The 18,453-nt window shown below is 40.4% G+C and overlaps 1 protein-coding gene across 4 annotated transcripts in view; it reads left to right on the top strand.

Annotated features, from left to right (window-relative positions):
• SYNE2 (spectrin repeat containing nuclear envelope protein 2) overlaps positions 1-18,453 on the top strand; it is a 185,718-nt gene that overhangs the window by 88,771 nt on the left and 78,494 nt on the right. For all 4 annotated transcript variants that reach the window (XM_037393367.1, XM_037393368.1, XM_037393369.1 and 1 more), the window contains exons 56-64: positions 1,823-1,963; positions 2,311-2,493; positions 3,043-3,180; positions 4,619-4,804; positions 6,300-6,422; positions 8,327-8,509; positions 12,410-12,535; positions 14,930-15,124; positions 15,709-15,783. In XM_037393367.1, coding sequence (XP_037249264.1) covers positions 1,823-1,963; positions 2,311-2,493; positions 3,043-3,180; positions 4,619-4,804; positions 6,300-6,422; positions 8,327-8,509; positions 12,410-12,535; positions 14,930-15,124; positions 15,709-15,783 — 1,350 coding nt within the window. The remainder of the gene's footprint in view (positions 1-1,822; positions 1,964-2,310; positions 2,494-3,042; positions 3,181-4,618; positions 4,805-6,299; positions 6,423-8,326; positions 8,510-12,409; positions 12,536-14,929; positions 15,125-15,708; positions 15,784-18,453) is intronic.

Below are 18,453 nucleotides of genomic sequence, written 5' to 3'. Positions count from 1 at the left end.
CTGAGATAAAAGATTATCCCAATGCACACATTACATGTTGGAGTGAAAGAGCTGGTCCTGGAAACTAGATAACATTTGCTTTTCACATTTTAGGTAGTGGGAAACAATATAAAAATATATATATTTGATATATATTTCTATAAATTTTTTCAAAATGCATTTACGAAACAAAATAAATCCTAGTGGAACTGGAGGCCAAGTTAGTTACAAACTAGGAGATACCAGCATGTGCTAAATTGCATTAACTTGCCATATTTTAATGGCATTCTGCTTTCTTCTAAATCTGCTAGCTAAAAATTAAAATAAGTTGTAATTTTGATACCATCCATTTTATTTGGAAAAACATAATAAATTTATCCCAGTAAGCAGCCTTGAAATTCAAATCCTGCCACTGATGACCAGAGCATTGACAGATGCAGTATTTTTTCTGAGGAAAGATACAAAGTCAGTGCTCGGGCTGCTTTCTCATTTCCAACTGTGTTGCGTCGCTGATACGTGAGTCCCTTCTGTTTTGGAAACTAGCACTACAAACATCAATGATTTTTCATGTTTGATGTACTCCAAGATAGTAGTAATGGTCAGGTCTTTTAGTGATTACAGTCAGTCCCTTTCTCCAAGGAGTCTTGGGCACTAAGTACAGACAACTTCATACCTTTCTTGTATAAGCATAAGTATTTGAGAGGAGCACTGTAGGGTTTTTCGCTATGTATTTGTTTTTATCAGTGCAGTTTTACCAATACAGTACCTTACTATGGGCATTATTATATTGGTCTGACACAACAGCTGGAATCTATAAATAATGGTAATAAAATTGAGAAATAAAAGTTGATAAATCATTTATTAACTAATGATGATCTTAATTCCTCTTCCCACAAAAAGGAAAAAGTCTTTCAGTATCAGGAGCTTCAAACCAAAATAACTACTGAACTAGAAATCTTTTGCGTCAATGCAGCATAAAGCTGTTCAATGTACATATGCCCCATAAACCCTAAGCCTGCAGCACACAAAAGATTTACCATGGTTTAACAATTTCCTGGTGCTTGGCTGACCCTAGCAGCTAGCAGGGTTTAGGAAGAAAAGATGTCACTTTGGGCTAAGACCAAGGACTTTCTCACTCCCTGCACTTCATCTAGTCTGTAGTAGCCTGGTACCTTCCTGTGTTCAGTTTTGTCCTCATTAAATTACTCAACTTCAGCTCAAGAGTTTTTCTCTTCACGTAGAACGTCAGGCCCTCCAGTGTACCAAGTTTTCGTTTCTGTGGAGTTCTGCAGAGTATTAACTTCCGCATGCTTTACGGGGCTCAGAGCCTTTTATTTTAGTAATAGATCTCTAAATTTATATTTAGAAATTCACTATACACGGATGCATTTCTACATTGCCTTGTTTGTTATGTGGAAGTTGTAGCTGTCAGCTGAGACATGAAGGTGTCATTCTAGGTTTCTTACAGCATGAATCTAAAGGTGACCCTTTCCACAGTGCAGAATGATTAGCCTCTGTTACAGATGTGAACAGGAGCAGCTGAAGCCAGGCACCCAGGCAGGGAGTTGCAGTGTCTTATTGTTTCTTCAGGGATTGCCTTTGTTCAGGAATTGCACTTAAAAATGACCAGTCATTTTTAAGTGAGGGGAAATGATTGAACAACAGGTAAATGTTGAACCTGCTCGTATTAATGCTTCTACCTGCAAGTGTAATTCTATTCCTGTGTGTTAAAATGGCTTGTCAAAAGAAACATTAAAAGAATTTGAATATTTTTGGTGATGTGGTGCACAGAAACAAGCAGATCTTTGTAATCTTCCCTATCATTTTCTCTTTACTCTGACAGGTTAGCTTTGAAATCTTGCAGAGCTCTCCTCAGTATGTGCTGAAAAGAAAAGCAGAAACTATTAACAATGGCCTTCAAGCTATTGAAAAGATGTTACAACAGAAGAGTGAAAACATTGCAAAAGCCAAAGAAGTTCAGAAGGTATTTTGCCAAAAAAACTTGTGGGTGCCAAAAGATTTTTGGTTGTTTCTACAGGGCCTGGTTTAGCGGGAGTGTAAAGTGGCCCTCCATTCATTTTATGTCTGTAAAGGGAGAAGTACAAGCAAGCATTTAGCTGGTGAATGTTTACCCGTTCTTTCTCACAGGAAAAGACCTGGGTTTTTTTCAACTGTGAATCACACTGCTAGATGCAGTGCATTCTGTTCCCATCGTATCAGTTCTGAAATCTTTGCAATTCCATGTGCTCCACATGAAAAGCAAGTAATTCCTCTGTTATCTTTGAGCCGGACCTTGTATTTAATTTCCCCTCTCTCCACCTCCACATGCAGCAAATCTGGGATATGCTGGACCTTTGGCATTACAAACTCAATGAACTGGATGAAGAAGTGCACGATATAGTAGAGCAGAATTCCTGCCACGCACAGGAGTTGATGGATATCTTAGTGACCCCCCTTCAGCAGTACCAACAGGTCTCGCAACTTGCCGAGCGCAGAACTGCCATTTTAAACAAGGTAGATGCAAATGTACAAGTTTAGAAAAAGAAATCATATTTTATAAAAAAACAAAACAAAGGCCTTGCAATAAACATCATCAAAGGCTGTCAAATGAGTCAACAGTCAAAAGCCTGCTGTAGGTTCATTGGCTTATTGTAGCTAAGAGCGTCTGGAGTGGCAAACATCACCCCCAGCTGCTACCCCAAAGAACCAGCTCTGCACCTTGGTTGACAGGGGTTAGTGGGAGGAATTCATGCCCCTGGGCAGGTGATGGGATGGTTCTCTGCTAATGTGCTATCTATTAAAGTAACGTTGCTATATAAATTGCAACAATGCCCCCATGAAATGTAAGCATGTAAGCACCAAAATTACCTTTGGTTATGGGAGATTGCCTGAAATCATGAAACTGTTTCAAAAAAATTATGATCTTTATTTCACCATACTAATTTAACTGACCTTGATGAAAATACATGCTATTTTCTTTTAATCTTGTCCATAGATGCATTTATCCTATACAAGGGATAGAAATGCGTATGTGCTTTTTTGTGAAATCCTGTCATTTCCTAGGCTGCCAACAAGATGGAAGAATATGATGAACTCTTGAAGAATGTGAAAGTTTGGATAGAAAACACTGACTGCTTGCTAAAGGCAGATGCTCAAATTAACTCTGGAAAAAGCTTACGCAAACATACTGATAACCTTCAGGTAAGTGTTAATGCAGATGTATGGTCTTGTTAGAACTGATTGCTCTGTACAGATGCAACAATGCATTCTTAAGTCTTACTGACATAAATAATTTACCATTTTCAGTAAATCCTTTAAGTGAAAAATAGTTGACACTCATGAAAGATAGATGGGTACTTTTTGGCGTTGAACATATCTGACTTGTAGAAGTGCTGAACTGTAGAACATCTATCTTCCAAAAATATGTGATTGTCTTCTGTTACCCTTCTGTGTGGCTATAATCAGTTTTTACTGCCTGGATATATACAGTTCTTTCTGTATTTTGTGTGTGTGATCCAAAAAGGATAAAGATTTGATGTCTGTGTGTAAAGATGGAAACTTTGAAGTGAGTTGTGGTTTGGAAGGCATTTCTTATTGTATCTGGAAAGTAATAGTGATTGGTGATTTCAAGAATCAAATGTTTGTAATATTACAGGGAAGATTAGGGCCAGGCAAGTGTCAAGAGGATTTCTGGCAATTTCATATTTGAAATTCAAGTTTTCTATACATCCACTCCTTGGCTTAGGCCAAGAAGTTGGTGCCCTGAACATAGATTTTTGTATTAAAACTAGTAAGAATTCCTCACAAGAAGTAGCTGACTGTTCTGGACTGGTATGTTACAGAGCAAATAGCTACAATGGGGAGGTTGTGATTTCCAAAATCTGTGACCATTTTCATGAAAAATCTTATAGTCTTCTCCATTTATGATTTGGATTGTTTTATGTGTTGTGGGCTGGGAAACTAGTGGATCTGGAAATGCACCCAAGGCTTGCATTAGAGTTGAGACATGCATTTGGTCCTTTCCTTCATACACTACAGAGACAAGTGAATCACATGCGTTTCTTGCAGCCCTTACTGTTCTTCGTGAAGATGTTTCACTGTAATTAATCCAAAAGCTCATCCAGTTAGCTGCAGGAGATGGGAAGAATCTTCCCATCACACGCAACTGGCCAGGTATTTTCTGGAGCACTTTGTTACATCTGCTGTCTGCAGGCTGGTGTGCAGAAAACCTTTTCATGTCTCTGGCTGACATGTCTTGTTCATCTACTTGGGATTAGCCCGACTGTGGCACAGGAGCTGGAGAGAAATCTTCCCCAGGATCTGATGCTTTCCTTTTTTTTGGTGTGGAACCTCTCTCTGAGTTTGAAGTCTTTCTCTTCATGCCTTTTGTGATGCTCATGTAGGCTTATTTTATCTAATTGATTGCCTTAAAAATATAGCAGCAGTCTCTCCATTTTCTGCCTGCAGGATGCAGCAGTTCGGTTCCCTTAGAAGTGTTTTAGTCTGAACTAAGCTTTTGGGAGTATATGCAGCGGTCAGTGACATACAGGGAATTAAAACTGATTCCTTCTGGTCCTAACCTGTGAAAGTTTCATATTCACCATTGATGGATGAAACTAAGCTCTTATTTTGTCTCCAGATGGCTTTGGAAGACTCGGAGCAAAAGCAAAAACTTCTACACAGTGTTTACTTGGAGCTGGAAGAGCTAGCGCCAGTCTTTGAAACAGACAGCATAATGCAGCAGTTAAATGAAATAAATGATCAAGTAGCAACTTTACAGCATGAGATAGCAGAGATTCTTCCGCAGATCCAGCATGTGGCTGATGTAAGTTTGGGTGATCTGTAAGTGCCTTTTATCAGAGCTTCATCATAGGCTATGAAATACAGATTATATTGCCGGCATAGAAAAGGGTGTGCTGGTTTTAGTAGGTGTGCCATGTGAGGAAATTAATTGTTTGAAAACCAACCATCAGGAAGGTGTTTTGTATCTAATTAAGCTGTAAGGTTCAGGAGTATTGGTGAAACTCCTTGTTTAGGAGGAGAAATGCAGGGCTTGTTGACTGGCAAATTAGAAGGGCTTATCTTGCTGGAGGGTAGGGCTCCTCTTAAGAGGCACCTGGACAGGCTGAAGAAATGGGCTGACAGAAACCTCATGAAGTTCAACAGAGGTGAATGCAAAGTTCTACACCCAGGAGGGAATATGTCCAAATACCAGTGTAGGCAGGGGGCCAACCAGCTGGAAAGCAGCTCTGCCAAAAGGGCTGGTGGTCCTGGTAGACAAGTTGATCATAACAAAGGAGCATGGCCTTGCAACAAGAAGGCCAGCAGCATCCTGGACTGCCTGAGCAAGAGTGTACCCAGGAGGTCCACGGGAGTGATCTTTCTTTTTGGCACCTGTGAGATCATATGTGAGTGCTGTGACCAGTTTTAGGTTTCCCAGTGTAAGAAAGACATAAACATACATGGAGAGAGTCCAGAAAGGTCACCAAGGTGGTCAAGGGACTGTAGCACAGGATGTAGGAGGAAAGGCTGGGAAACCTGGGTCAGTTCAGCCTGGAGAAGAGACAGTTAGGGGGGGAGGCGGGGGGTGGGGGTGGGGCAGGTATTACTGCTGTCTACTGCTACATAATGGGAGACCATAGACAGGATACAGCCAGACTCTTCTTGGGGTGTGCGGAGAAAAGATGAGCAGTAACAGACCCAAATCATAACAAAGGAAATTTCACCTACCTATTAGGAAGATTTTTTTTTCAGTGAGATTGATCAAACACTGGATCAAGGGCACAAAGTGGTGTTAAAATTGCCATCCCAGGAGATACCCAAATCTCACCAGGATCAGGCCCCAAATGACCTGCTCTGACCGGCACCAGAGACCTCCTGAAGTCCCTTCCAACCTAATTTATTCTATGACTCTTGTCTCCGTGAGAGTTCAGAAGCAGCTGTACTGTATGTGGATCCGTTTTCCAACTCACATAATAGTCTTTGTATAGGAAGCCACAACAGAGTAATTAGTTTCCTATGCTGACAACAGTCACCGCTGGAGAAATGTCTTATCACTACTGGTGATTTATAACGTGACTTTTCTGTATTGAAGGTTTAAAATAGACTAGGTAACTTTAGATACTTAATTCCTCCAGAAGTTATGATGATATGGAATTATAATAACTAGCCTTTTGACAGGTCACATCCATTCACATATCCTGCATGTGCTGCACTTGTGTTTTAGTATTTCTTTTTAGACGTAAGCAGAAGGCAGAAATGCAAGCTGGCTTTGGCATTTGTACTATCTGCAAATACTCTCTTTGTTCCCAAAAATCTAGGAATTGGATGCCATTGAATCTCACGTGAAAGTGTTTGAGAAGGAAATTGCCAAAATGAAGACAATCCTGTCATCAGAAGATCTGTTAGAGTTTTCTCCTAAAGACCAACTTCAACATGGACAGGTCCGTGAAAATCCCTGTATAGTGTGTGTCCCCCCCCCCTATCTTTAAGCATAAGTTAGCATAAATATGCTTTCAGAAGCATAAGGCTGTTTTGTGAGTGCAGACTCCCTGAACAAGTTTTTGGTATGTGACTGAAATGTTAGTATCACACAAATTCTAACCCTCAGGTCAAAGAGTGAAAGTATTATTTCAGCCATAGTTTCTGTTCCATATTTCTACAGTAGCAAGTAGTGTCATCCAAGAGGAGCATACTGGTAGGGCAAAACAGTTGGTGCAGAGGACCTGATAGTTGCATGTGCCTTGCGGGGGCTTACTTTGGACTGATCCCGTAGAACAGACATCCATTAGTGGCTGGATGTCTTCAGAGACTCTTCTGGAGAGTGTCTTCTGCTTTAGCTTCATTTGAAAGCAATCCAGTTTGCAAGGTCCAGGACAACTGCTCAATGTAAACCCTACTAAAGCAGAATGGTTTTGTTCAAACCATGAGTATGCTTCTTGAAGGGATTGCCCGACCGTCTGTTAGCATCAGACATTAAGTAATTTGAAAGTCTGAGGATCAGGCCCTGTTTTTCCCTAAAGGAGGCAAAATTTAGTAGGTATTTCTGGAAACATAGGCTGGGGTGACTTACCATAAAACCATTTCGTCATGCAGGGACTTCACTGCAAAGATACCTTGGCCAGATTGTTTACTTTCTCTCCTTGAGTGAAGTAAAGCAAAGTAGTATGGTATCTTCTCTTTCGTACCATGTGCAGTCCACCTCATTAGCTGACTTAAATGCAAAAAGCGTGGCTTCAGTTTCTGGGGAGGGATAAAAATGTCATCATACCTCATAGCTTTGTTATACAAAGAACAATTTTGTAATGGCTACACTATATGGAAAACCTAAGGTAATATTTCTTCTGGAAAATAACATTCACCTACTTCCTTATTTTAAATTGAAGCTTGGATAGTATGCTAATAACAAAAAAATCCTTATACAGGCTGCTTATGAATGAGAGAATAAACATCTCTATTCCATTTGGAACCTTTTGAAATGACATCTTTGAAATGACATCAAAGGTTGGAACCTTTGAAATGACATTGAAAGGGAATTTAACAAAAATATTAGTAATTAAAAGGCCCAGAGGTGCTTTGTATTTATATTTTTTTCTTCTGGAGTTCCCAGCTGAATGAGACCTCAGTAGGATTTCATATTTCTTTAGAGCCTAGAAGTTGTGAGTTGCTATTGCCATTGTGTCTTGCCTAAGTTGATCGATCACCAAGTCTTCCATAAAATGTGTATTGTGGTATGAAACTGCACATTTCTGTTCATCCAGAACTGATAAAGGTGCTTGTAAACTGTGCATCCACTTGGGGTGTTCTGATATGAAATGTCTTTGACAGGAAAGCCATCTTCAGAGGTTTCTCCTGGCTTCCATCCCAGTTCATCATCTCAGCTATGTTGATAAGGCTGTTTGTAAGACCATTATAAAATGGCGAGGTTTAGCGTAGGGCATTTCACAGCTGGTTTGCAACATAAGAAAGAAAAACCAGAATGGCTAGAGTGGTATCAAAGGGTTTGCACCAGTGTTTTAACTGTCTTCACTGCCAAAGATGCACTACTTTGAAATTACATGTTTAGTAAATAGTAACTAATCTGAATGTGATCTTTTTTTGTTGTGCAAACCTTATGTATGTATATGCAAAAAAAAGCAGAACGGTAAATGTAAGTTGTATCTCTGTCTTGCTTTTGACAACCTCAGCATGCATTTTCACTTATTTATTCCAAGACTAAAATATTCTTCCTTCTTAAATGGGAAACTCACCAAACAGAACTTTTGCACATCATGACAGTAATATAAATTTTCAGTGTTGATTTTTCCAGCTCAGAATCACATCCATCATCTGTCCTGTATCCTAATAGGTTATACTTGACCGTGTTGGTCCCATGCAAAAGACCATTGCTCATATACAGTCCTACAAAGAATCACTTCAGCTACCAGGGGTGAAAATGCAACCTTTCTCAGTCTTCCAAACAGCAAGACAACTCTTGAGAGAATTGAAGAAATTAGAAAAAATTACTAAGGAACAAAGTGACCTATTGGAGGTAATTGATTTAATTTCTTTTTCCTTTTTTTTTCTGTCACCGAAACCGCCTTAATTTTATAATAACAATATTGTCTAGTGATCAAAATTTTTACAGGTATATAATACACCTGCTGTGTCTTCTATGTTGTGGTTTGGGGATTTTTTTGTTCTGGGTGGTTTTTTCTGTGTAATTTGATACTACAACAAGGCACACTGGATAGTCTTGCAATTCATTTCAGTTTTCCAGTTCAGTCACAGTTGACACCATGTGTTTTAGCATATTGTAGAAGAAAAGAAGGCCCAGGTGTGTTATGACCCACAACTGATGATTGAGGTCCAGTGTTATATGCAGGCATTCAAATCTGCAACGTTCAAGTGCTTAAACTTATCTTGAACGTGTCAGTTCTTGTTGACAGCCAACAGATAGAAACTGCTGACAGCAGAAAGTCTTTTGCTAAAGATGATGTCCCCAAATCAGTGAGCCAGGGAAGTGAGCATTTTCTACCACTGTCACTTGGTTAATTCATTGTGTTGAGGCTGGTGAACTCCTGCCCTCAGAAGGTCCCATGTACAAATGTGTCTGCATAAGTGATTGTGCGACAGGGGGCTTGGAGGTGCTTTTGCTAGGCTACGTTTGGAAACAGAAGGGATGCAACAGCACCGGTCTGACACACGGCTGTACAAGAAGGCAGTGCTGGTGAGTCAGTGAGCATTAACGAGGGTCAGTGAGCATTAACTCGTGGGCAGGAAGGTTTATGAAACAGCTATGCTGGCTCCAGACCTGAAGTAGTATCTGTGCAGCACTTCACTGAGTGATGTGGTTGTATCAGCTCAGGAAGGTTTTAATTCGGGGAGCAATCTGGAGTTCAGTTATGCGTGTTCCTGTGTCAGCAGAGATGGGAAAATTCTCATGTGACCCATCCATTTCTCAGCAGGATGATAGCAGCGCCTAGAAAAATGATACAGTATCTTTGCTGATTTGGTTTTCCAAACCTATTACAGTAAAGTAGAATGCTTTAGAACATCTAACTTTTTACTGGGCATTCCAGAGGCCAGGCAGACACAAGTCGCAACTAAAATGTGAGTGTCCATCTTTGATTTTCAGTTTGTGAGATTGAGTACCACACCAAGAGAAAACTCAGACATGCTACACGACTAATGCATGCTTGGAGTTTTCCAAAAAGCAATGACTAGGTGAGATCCATATGATCCCTATGATCTTTTTTTTGTAAGTCTGTACAGTTTCTTACGTCAGAAAAATGGATGTGGTAAAATGTAACTTTTTCAGAGATTTACTAGTTTAAATACTCGAGAATTTTCAAAACCCATCAGAAACAGGATGTTTTGCAATTATGAAGTGTTATCATAAGAATTCTAACTGGTTTATGTGGAGCATTAGGTCAAGATCTAGATTTTTCTCCCTTTTGAAAGGGAGCTGTAACCTTTTTTTGCTCAAGATTTGCCTTTATTTTGTAGGCATCTAACAATCTGTAGCTGAGTGAAATTTCTTTGTGAGAAAACAGATAGGAAAAATTGTAGTTCTTGGCAGCTAGGATGTCAACCTGTGCAAAAAAAAGGTTTTTTCAGTCCTGTTGAATGAGTTGAAAGCAGCAGTACTACAATAGAAGTTTAGCACCAGCTGAGATGCCACAAAGGATAAAGTTAATAAAGGACGGCATTTTGAGTGCTGCAGTAAAAAGGTAGCAAGTATCCTGATAAAGAGGACAGCAAATGAAAGGCAGTCTTCCTGTACAAGTATAGACATAGTTATTTTTGTCCTGAGGATTAGTTTTGAAATGTTAGTGTTTGGATGCAGTTGCCCATATTTTCCTATCGGTGATGCAATAGGATATTGCACTAGTAACTGTTGTATAATTAAGTTGCAGTGTAACAGCTGAAAAGTATAACAGAAAAAAAAACTGTAAGAAGTAGTGTAAACGCTTCGGGGCAGAATTTTAGGTGACTTAGATCTGTGTTGGAAGTTGCCCTCTTTTTTATTATGCCCTGTCAAGCACCACACCTATCGTTACCTAAATGTCATCAGGAAGAGGAGCTGGAAGCCACAGCTGCTTCTACCGGTTTTCTGTGCTGGAGAGTGGCAGTATTTGCATACCAGATGATGTACTATGCTCATTTTTAGTAACCTCTTCCATAACAAATACAGTGCCTGCCTGTGTGTACACTCTGGGCAGGTGGGCCTTTTCCATGGGTAGGTCTTCTAGTATCACCACAACATGAAAAGTAAAGAGCAGATATTAAGCAGGAAATAACTCAAAAGAGAAGCAACACTTCTAGGAAGAGTTTCAACCCCACATATATGGCATAATTTAAGTTGCATTAGGAAAAGGATACAAAAAGATTTTTTTGCCCTTCAGTGGAAGGCAGGGAACAGATGAGTTATCTTCAGGCAAGTGGCTATATTCACTGGCCTGTGATGGAAGACACTGGAGTGTCTCCATTTTGGAGAACAAAATATTCATGTTCTTTACTTAGTCAAGGAAATTTTACCTATCACTAGGCAGTCCTATTTGCATGGAAGTGAAGGTATGGGTAAGAGAATCTCCCTTTTAGAAGGGCTTTTAGTTTCTCATTAAAACTGAGCAGGAGAAGACCTACTCTTTTTTTTTTTCCTTCTCTGATTCTTTAGCTATGACATTAAGATTATAGGCCGAAATTAAATATCTTCCTCTCCAGTTTGGCTTTTTTTTTCTTTTTTTTTTTTAAAGTTGGGAAAATAGATTTTTCTTCCTTTTAAAACCCGTAAGTGAAAAAAACCCCAGACATTTAGAACCTTACTAGTTTGCATTTTATTGAGAGGGAGTGCTCCTATGAAGAACTGACTGAAGGAACAACACTGCTACTACTGCTCATAGCAGGAGAGACTCTTTGCTCTGAAAGGCAGAGTCTGTGCAGACTTGGCAGAGAGATTCTTTGACATGTTGGGCTGTTCAGGTGCTGCCATCAGCAGAGTAAGTTCAAGCCTGTTGACAATAGGCCGCATTTTCTTCATTACCTTTTGCAGACACCTGAGGAACAGTCAGTCCTTGGATATTCTTTGGTTCTCAGCCCATGGGTCAGAAAACACAGAGCCACCAAATGTTCTGCAAATTAAATGTTTTCACAAAATATTCTGATTTGTAGATGTAACAAATTCCTAATTACCTGAGACATTGTGACAGGCTGTGGCTGACAAACATGAGCAGTGTTTGTGGGGAGATGCCGATTTCTGTATGAACAGTAAAGCATGGGGGTTGAGGAGATTTTCCTGTCACTGTCAAATGAGTAGAAGTGAATTTGGCTGTTTATAATATACGTTTTCCTGTAAGCCATGTAAGAAGAGGAGGCTCACCCGAAGTGGGAATATTTATCATTCTTATAGGAAATATTCAAATTGTCAGATACTGCGGTTGGCTTATCCTCTGAGCTGCAGTGTCTGCCTAGTGTACTGCACAGTTCATTTTTGGTCAGTGCAGAATTAGCTGGTAGTAAAGGCGTGAGCACCAATAAAAAACAGGTAGGCTTTCTAACTTGATATGAAACCCTGTAATTTCTCTGTTTTTTTTCCCCCAACCTGTTCTACATTGTAGTGAATGTGTTAAATATGCTCCATTTGCATTTTATAGCCAAATTTGTATCTGTATTCTGGAGTAAGCAAAGATGTCTCCTAGGCAGAATACACCGTCATACTTTGCCTTATGGATAAAGCGGTTTGTTTGTCTTTAGCAAATGAATAATAAACTTAGTAACGATAGGGTTGTGCAAAGTTGGCAGAACAAACACAGTTTCTTTTACATGTAACTACAGATGCAAAGGAGGCTCCAGTACTCCTCAGTACAAGTTTGTTGCATTACTGACTAGTTTGTTTCTGTACTGCTTAATTCCAAATTATTTATGAGGATTACTATTTACTATTTCACAGGAAGCTGTAATGAAAATAGAAGAATGTGAGCAAGAAATTGAAAAGTTGAAACAATTCTTAAAGAACCACTTGGTTGAAATATCACATGAAGATCAGCCACTGGCTCAAAAGACTCATTGTCCAGAGGTGGGTTTCGTTGTTTTCTCTCCATGTGTGTTACTTGTCCTGACTAACGCTAATCATGACAATGCAGAGCACTGAGAAAGACCAGTGTTCTTCCCCTCCCTGCCACAGTCAAGCAGGCAATTGAATGTCATAGTGTGACTATAAATTGATGTATACCAAGAGACGCTACAACTAATATTAGTTTGCAGGATGGGTTTATCTTTTGTTACTTACTCCTTACTGATTTTGATGTGTCATTTGTATCTATATCAACTTATAAGGAAAATTTAGCTATTTTCATGATGGCTGTTTTGGTGAAAGAATATGTAGCACTGATAGCTTGCCTGTGTGCAGCATCCTCCTGATGTTGCTGAGGTAGCAGCTTGGGATAGTGCATAAGGAGAGAACTGAGACCATTTCTGATCACTGACCATGCGTTGGTGCTCTCGGTGTTTCTGGTTAGGGTTAGATTCTTGACACTCCTTTCCTTGTCCTCACTGCCACACTGTGTTTTCATCAACAGATAAACATGTGTTGCTTTTCTTTCTACAGTCAGGGGCTTTCTGCAGTGGATGAGTTGATTATTCAATGCTAAAATAAGATGTATTTTAAGGACAGCACTGCAGAAGTCAGGAAATGACTAATTAAGTGTAATAACTGTTTATAAAGTGCCTCTGAAATGCTTGGCTGTTTGCAGTCAGTCACGATAAAGTTATTATACATACATTATACTTGCCTAATAACTATAATAACTCGGTAGGCTCCTAAGTACATAGCTGCTCTGCTTTCAGGTGGTTGGATGTTGGAGACTTGATGCTAGTACTAAGCATGACTAATTTCCTGATTCTTGCTTTTTTTTGTCTTTGAGCGTAGGACTTACTGTTGAATAGCTCTTGTTTTAAAAGAAAACGTGTTTCATAATTGTAGCGTTTCATAATAGAAGTGGGCAATGGAATTGCCTATCTTATTGAGGGACTTCAGGTGAAAAAGTGATGCTAATACAAATTTGGTGTCTGAGGAAGTTTTTGGCTAATTAAGTTTGCAAAACAGTAGCTGGTAAACATGTGCTGTAAAGTCTCCTCTTGCAATGAATAGAAATACTGTTCTTGGTGCACATTTATTAAAATCTGCCAAATTACCATGGATGGCTGTTTCTTGGTTCCAGTGACATTTTCTTGCCTCTACCTTTGGAAGATTTTTGAGTTTTTGAGTGTACAAAAGGAAAACAACATCCTTTTCTGAGCAGAGTTTCCATGCCCTTTGAAAATTTGCTGGGGTATCTCCTTCCACCTTCCCTGTCATGCAGCTGCACTAGTGTTATTAAGAGAAGAAGCTGTAGCTGAGACAGAACCAGCAGTCTTCCTGTTTTCATCTGTCACAGATTATTACTTGCATAGTATTTTTCATGGTAGAGCATGATAAGGAATCACTGTGGTTCTTATTTCAAGCCTAGCATCAAAGCTTGCTCTGATGGACTGAGCCCAGTGTGCAATGGGATATTTAGCCCCAAGTTTCAGTTTTCTGAGCAAGCAACAATGCTTCAAAGAGCTTTAGCACTTCCAGGAACGCAGGGCGTAGGTAATTTTATTCCTTGCCCTGCCTTACTCTTATTTGTTGTGCTTTCTGTGCTCACCTGGAGACTGGGTGGTAAGAAAAGGCTCTAGCAGAAAGCTCGAAGGGCAAAACACCGGCTAGAGCAATAGCCATGGCCCAGGAGGCAATCAAGACTGATTTATTAGTTTTGTTAGTACAAAGTTACTTGTTATTTGTTAGTACAGAGTTACTTGGTTTATTGTTTAATCCCCACAGAACATCATATATTTTCCTTGTACTTTGTTGGGGACCATTGCTCCCAATATCTCATTCAAATATGTGGGGTAGTTTTGCCCCTAGCCATGTCACTAGAGCCCACCAAATGGCTTGTTTCCTTCTCTTAGGCCAACTTCAGCAAAGATTCAGCCCTGGGCTACCCTTATTGCTGTCTGCCCCCATCAAGGCTATCCCAAGTGTTTTCTGTCAGGTTCCCAAAGAAGGTAGTTACAGGTAACATGACCTGCGCTGACACACAGAGTAATGTAACCCAGCTGCATTCCCTCTGTCCTGAAGGAAACTTGTATTCCCATGGCTATGCAGGACCTAGTTAGAATTAGTTATCCAGCCTTTCGCATTTCCTTCCAGACTACCAACTTCTGTGTTACAGGCAGCAAGTGCTGTCCTGAGCTGAATCTGTTGTTGCTGTTTTGCATGTCTTTGGACATCTCTTGCAGTGACAATGGGGAACTGTCCCAATGCCCTGAAAAAGGAAAAAGGGGAAACAGCCCCAGTCCCAGTAAGATGCATCATTAGTATCATCTGTTACATTACTGTTTGGTTAAGTAAGAAAAATGGATGCTTACAGATGTTGTTGCTCCTTAGGGAGAAATGGAAGCTGTAAAAGAAGAAATCATAAAGTTGTGCCAAAGAAAGGAAGATATCCTTACTGGGATGAAGAATTCAATGTCTGAGCTTCACCAGCGCTTACAGCAAGAAGTGCCTGAATCAGACAGTGAACCCACAGCCTCTGTATTAGCACAAAGTGACTTGATGGGGTCTGATGTTCCTGGTCAGCAGGTAAGTGGAGCACCACGTTGTGATCACTTACCTGAGAGCCAAAGCGGGAAGGTAAATAACCCTTTTTCCTCCAGGAGGAGTGGCATGTGAGAGGGGAGCACCCTTGCAGCTGTGAATCAATATTTCTCCTCCCCTTTGTGCTTCTGAATGGTCCCAGAAGGACTAAGCGTGATGCATGTCTAGGAGGAGGCAGGAGAGGTGTGCCTCTGTTTATTTTTTAGCATGAGCAGATCCAACATGAAGATTGCACCAAGCAATCAACAGCAAAATGCTCGATATGTAGTTTTGTTGATAGTCAGTTGTTCTGGGATTTTTGGTAAATTGTTTTCATGAAGCAAAATGAAATTTGTCCCAATTATAGCTGCCATGTTGAAACATTACAGCATAGAGACAAGTCCTGATTTTCAGTGGTGCCTAGTACCTGCAGCTTTCAATTACTTTAATGCAGGGTGGCAGATTTTCAGTGCTTCTCCAAAAGTGGACTCCAAGTGGTAACTTTCTTGTGGCTTACAGGCAAAAGAGAAGAGGATGTTACTGTTCTTGTCATGAATAACTGGGTTGTCTCTTTGTGTGTATTTTTGTAGTTGAAAAAAAGAGGAATGATGTCTCTTCTACCTTCCTTAGACGAAGAATCAGAAGACTGTTCTGTCCACAGCAAGGTGAGTTCAGTATATATTTTACATATACAGCTATACATGTAAGATACAAGATTTTGGTACAGGACAAATTATGAAAAATGTATAAATCTGAAATACGTCAGAACAAATTAAAATATCTGTTATTGCTCCAGGATACTAGGAAATTGCACTCAGGCCAACCTACTGATGTTATGATACCAATATCACACAGCACCTCATTCTGTAATGTGTGATCCTGCTTTTGATGGGATTACTTATGCAGTAATACGTCTTTATGAAAGTGTTAAGAAAAAAAGGCATGATCTGACTGTTGGGAATGAAGTTAAAACAGGAGAGATTTCTGGGAGAACAGGAGATGCTGCTCAACAGGTTGCTCTGAATCTGGGTTGCCCTTTCAGACTCCAGGTGAACTGCAGAGGAGCAAAGCTGGGAGTGAAGTTTCAGATGAAATTAGCTTTATAGCTTTTTGGAAAAAGAAAAAAAATTTAACCCATAAAACCTTCTGCACACTTTCCTGCACCTTAGGGACTAAATGAGATATACTCGAATGAAATCAGAAATGTGCAGAAGTGCTGGTGAGTTTATAGCTTGGCTACCCACTTGTAGAGCAGTTTACAGCCGGCTGGTAGTGAGCAGCTGTTGTCATCTGCATCTCCTGGGAGGGACTGTGGCCTCAACCAGGTTTTGAAGAATCTCCATTTCTCTGAAGTCCTGGCTATGAATATTACTTAGTCTTTTTGCTACATCCTTGCAACAAGAATCAAAAGGGAATGTGGCAAAGAGGTGATAAGAGTATTGGAGGGGTTGCCTTAGGCCAGGCAAGGATGAAACTCCATGGCTAGACCATGCAAAGAAGTCCAGACAGCTTGGATAGACCTGTGTCTTACTGGTCTGATCCAAGCAGTTCAGTTTCAAGTTTCTGGTTCTGCACCTTCACTGGTGCAGTGTTCTTGGTATACATGACATTTTAGGGTCCAGGACAGGAGAAAGGTTATTTCTTGATGTTTGGGGTTTTTAAATTTTTTTAATAGTGTGAAAACAATGAGGATACTCTGAGGTTTCTAGAGCAATCTATCGGTTTCATCCAGCTGCCATTACCCTTGCAGCGAAGCTATAGAGCAAGGGGAGAGGTGGGATTTAGAAAAGACAATAAAGATAGTTAAACAAGGCAGAAATATATCAAAGTGTTACTTAAAGGTGTTGCAGTAATTTACATTGCCTGAAGGAATATCTGAGCTTCCTGCTCACAAGCTAATGCTGAGCTGTTACTGCTTTCAAAGGGAAGTACATGTCACGGTCCACTCAGTGGACTCGTGGTGGTTCATTTACTATGATCTCGAAGCACAAAAAATCAAGGTGACCACGCCAAGGGTTATGCTTCAGTCAAACAGCACAATTTTATTGTTTGCCCATAAAGCGGCATGCAATAGGTAGAAAGACAGAAAGTGAAGAAGAGATAAAGAAAAAAAAGAAAAGGAAAGAGGATTATAGCTACCACCACGGGTCCAAGGCGTCCCTATGGTCCCAGGTCCAGGCAGCATCCCACCGGTCCTTCCGATCCTCGTGATCCTTGGCGGGGAAGATTTCCGAAGTTGGGTTGCTAAGGAGCCATCATTTATGCCAAGCAACACACCTTGCTGCTCCTCTGGTCCATGGATTGTTGCCAGTCTCTGCCTTCTCCAGCACGGTTACCAGGGTTACCGGTTACCAGGGTTACCGGTTACCAGCGTGTCCAAAGAGGAGTGCCCCAGGCGTGGTTTGCCTTAGAGGCGGGCGGCTTCAGACCAGGAGGTGTGTTTTTGTATTATAATGATATTATAATGTAGAAAGTTAACCTGAAGTTTATGTTTTCTGGTTCATTGTCATGACAATGATTGTGATCCATCTTCTGGACAGCTGTTATGCGGCCTTATTGTAGTTGTTCCTTCCAGTGCTGGGTAGCAGGAAGCAGCATAGTACTCCTTGTACTGTGCAGTCCTCCTTCCCAAGGTCTCTGGGTCTCAGTGTCCGTGAGGACCACATTCCATCTCCAGGTCTCTGTTAGCAATGTTGAGACAATATCGTTCTCTTTAGACTGACTCTTACGGTACAGCTGCAGAGAAAGATGCAAGCTTTTGGCCTTCAGGGAGAGACGATGAAAGGCACGAGGAAGACAGTGCAGTCTCCTGGTCTTCTGGTACCTTGTTGGATAGCATAGTTCAGGTAACACAGTCAGGTTTATCTCCATGGCAATGGGAACGCATCTTTGTGGAAAAGAACTGCGCAAATCCTAAGTATTGCTGAAGTCTGCAAAGCAGAAGAACTGCAGAAGTGCAGGACATGATGTCCTTATTCAGATCCTCCATCTTCCATATTACACTAAATCTTGCCATTTAAAATCTGTTTTCCTGTGGCACAATATTGGCTGTACTCAATGACCTTAAGGGTCTTTTCCAACCTAAATGATTCTATATTAATTCTTGTTAGTCTGACAAAAATCCCAAAGATAGAAAGGCACACTTGATAGCAGCAATTTGTTTCACCTAATTCCTGGAAAGGCTGTAAAATGTGCCTTTTGTTGGAGGATGATTTTTGGAAGAGCTTGTCTTTGTACGTGAGAAGATCAGCATCTAAGATGCAGTCAGCTACGATTTTGCTGGCATTGTGTTCTGTTCTCCATAGTGTCCCAATATGATAGCTGCAATTGTTTGT

This window comes from Falco rusticolus, chromosome 7 (assembly GCF_015220075.1).
Source record: "Falco rusticolus isolate bFalRus1 chromosome 7, bFalRus1.pri, whole genome shotgun sequence".
Lineage (NCBI taxonomy): Eukaryota > Metazoa > Chordata > Aves > Falconiformes > Falconidae > Falco > Falco rusticolus.
This window is presented reverse-complemented; position numbering and strand designations above follow the sequence as displayed.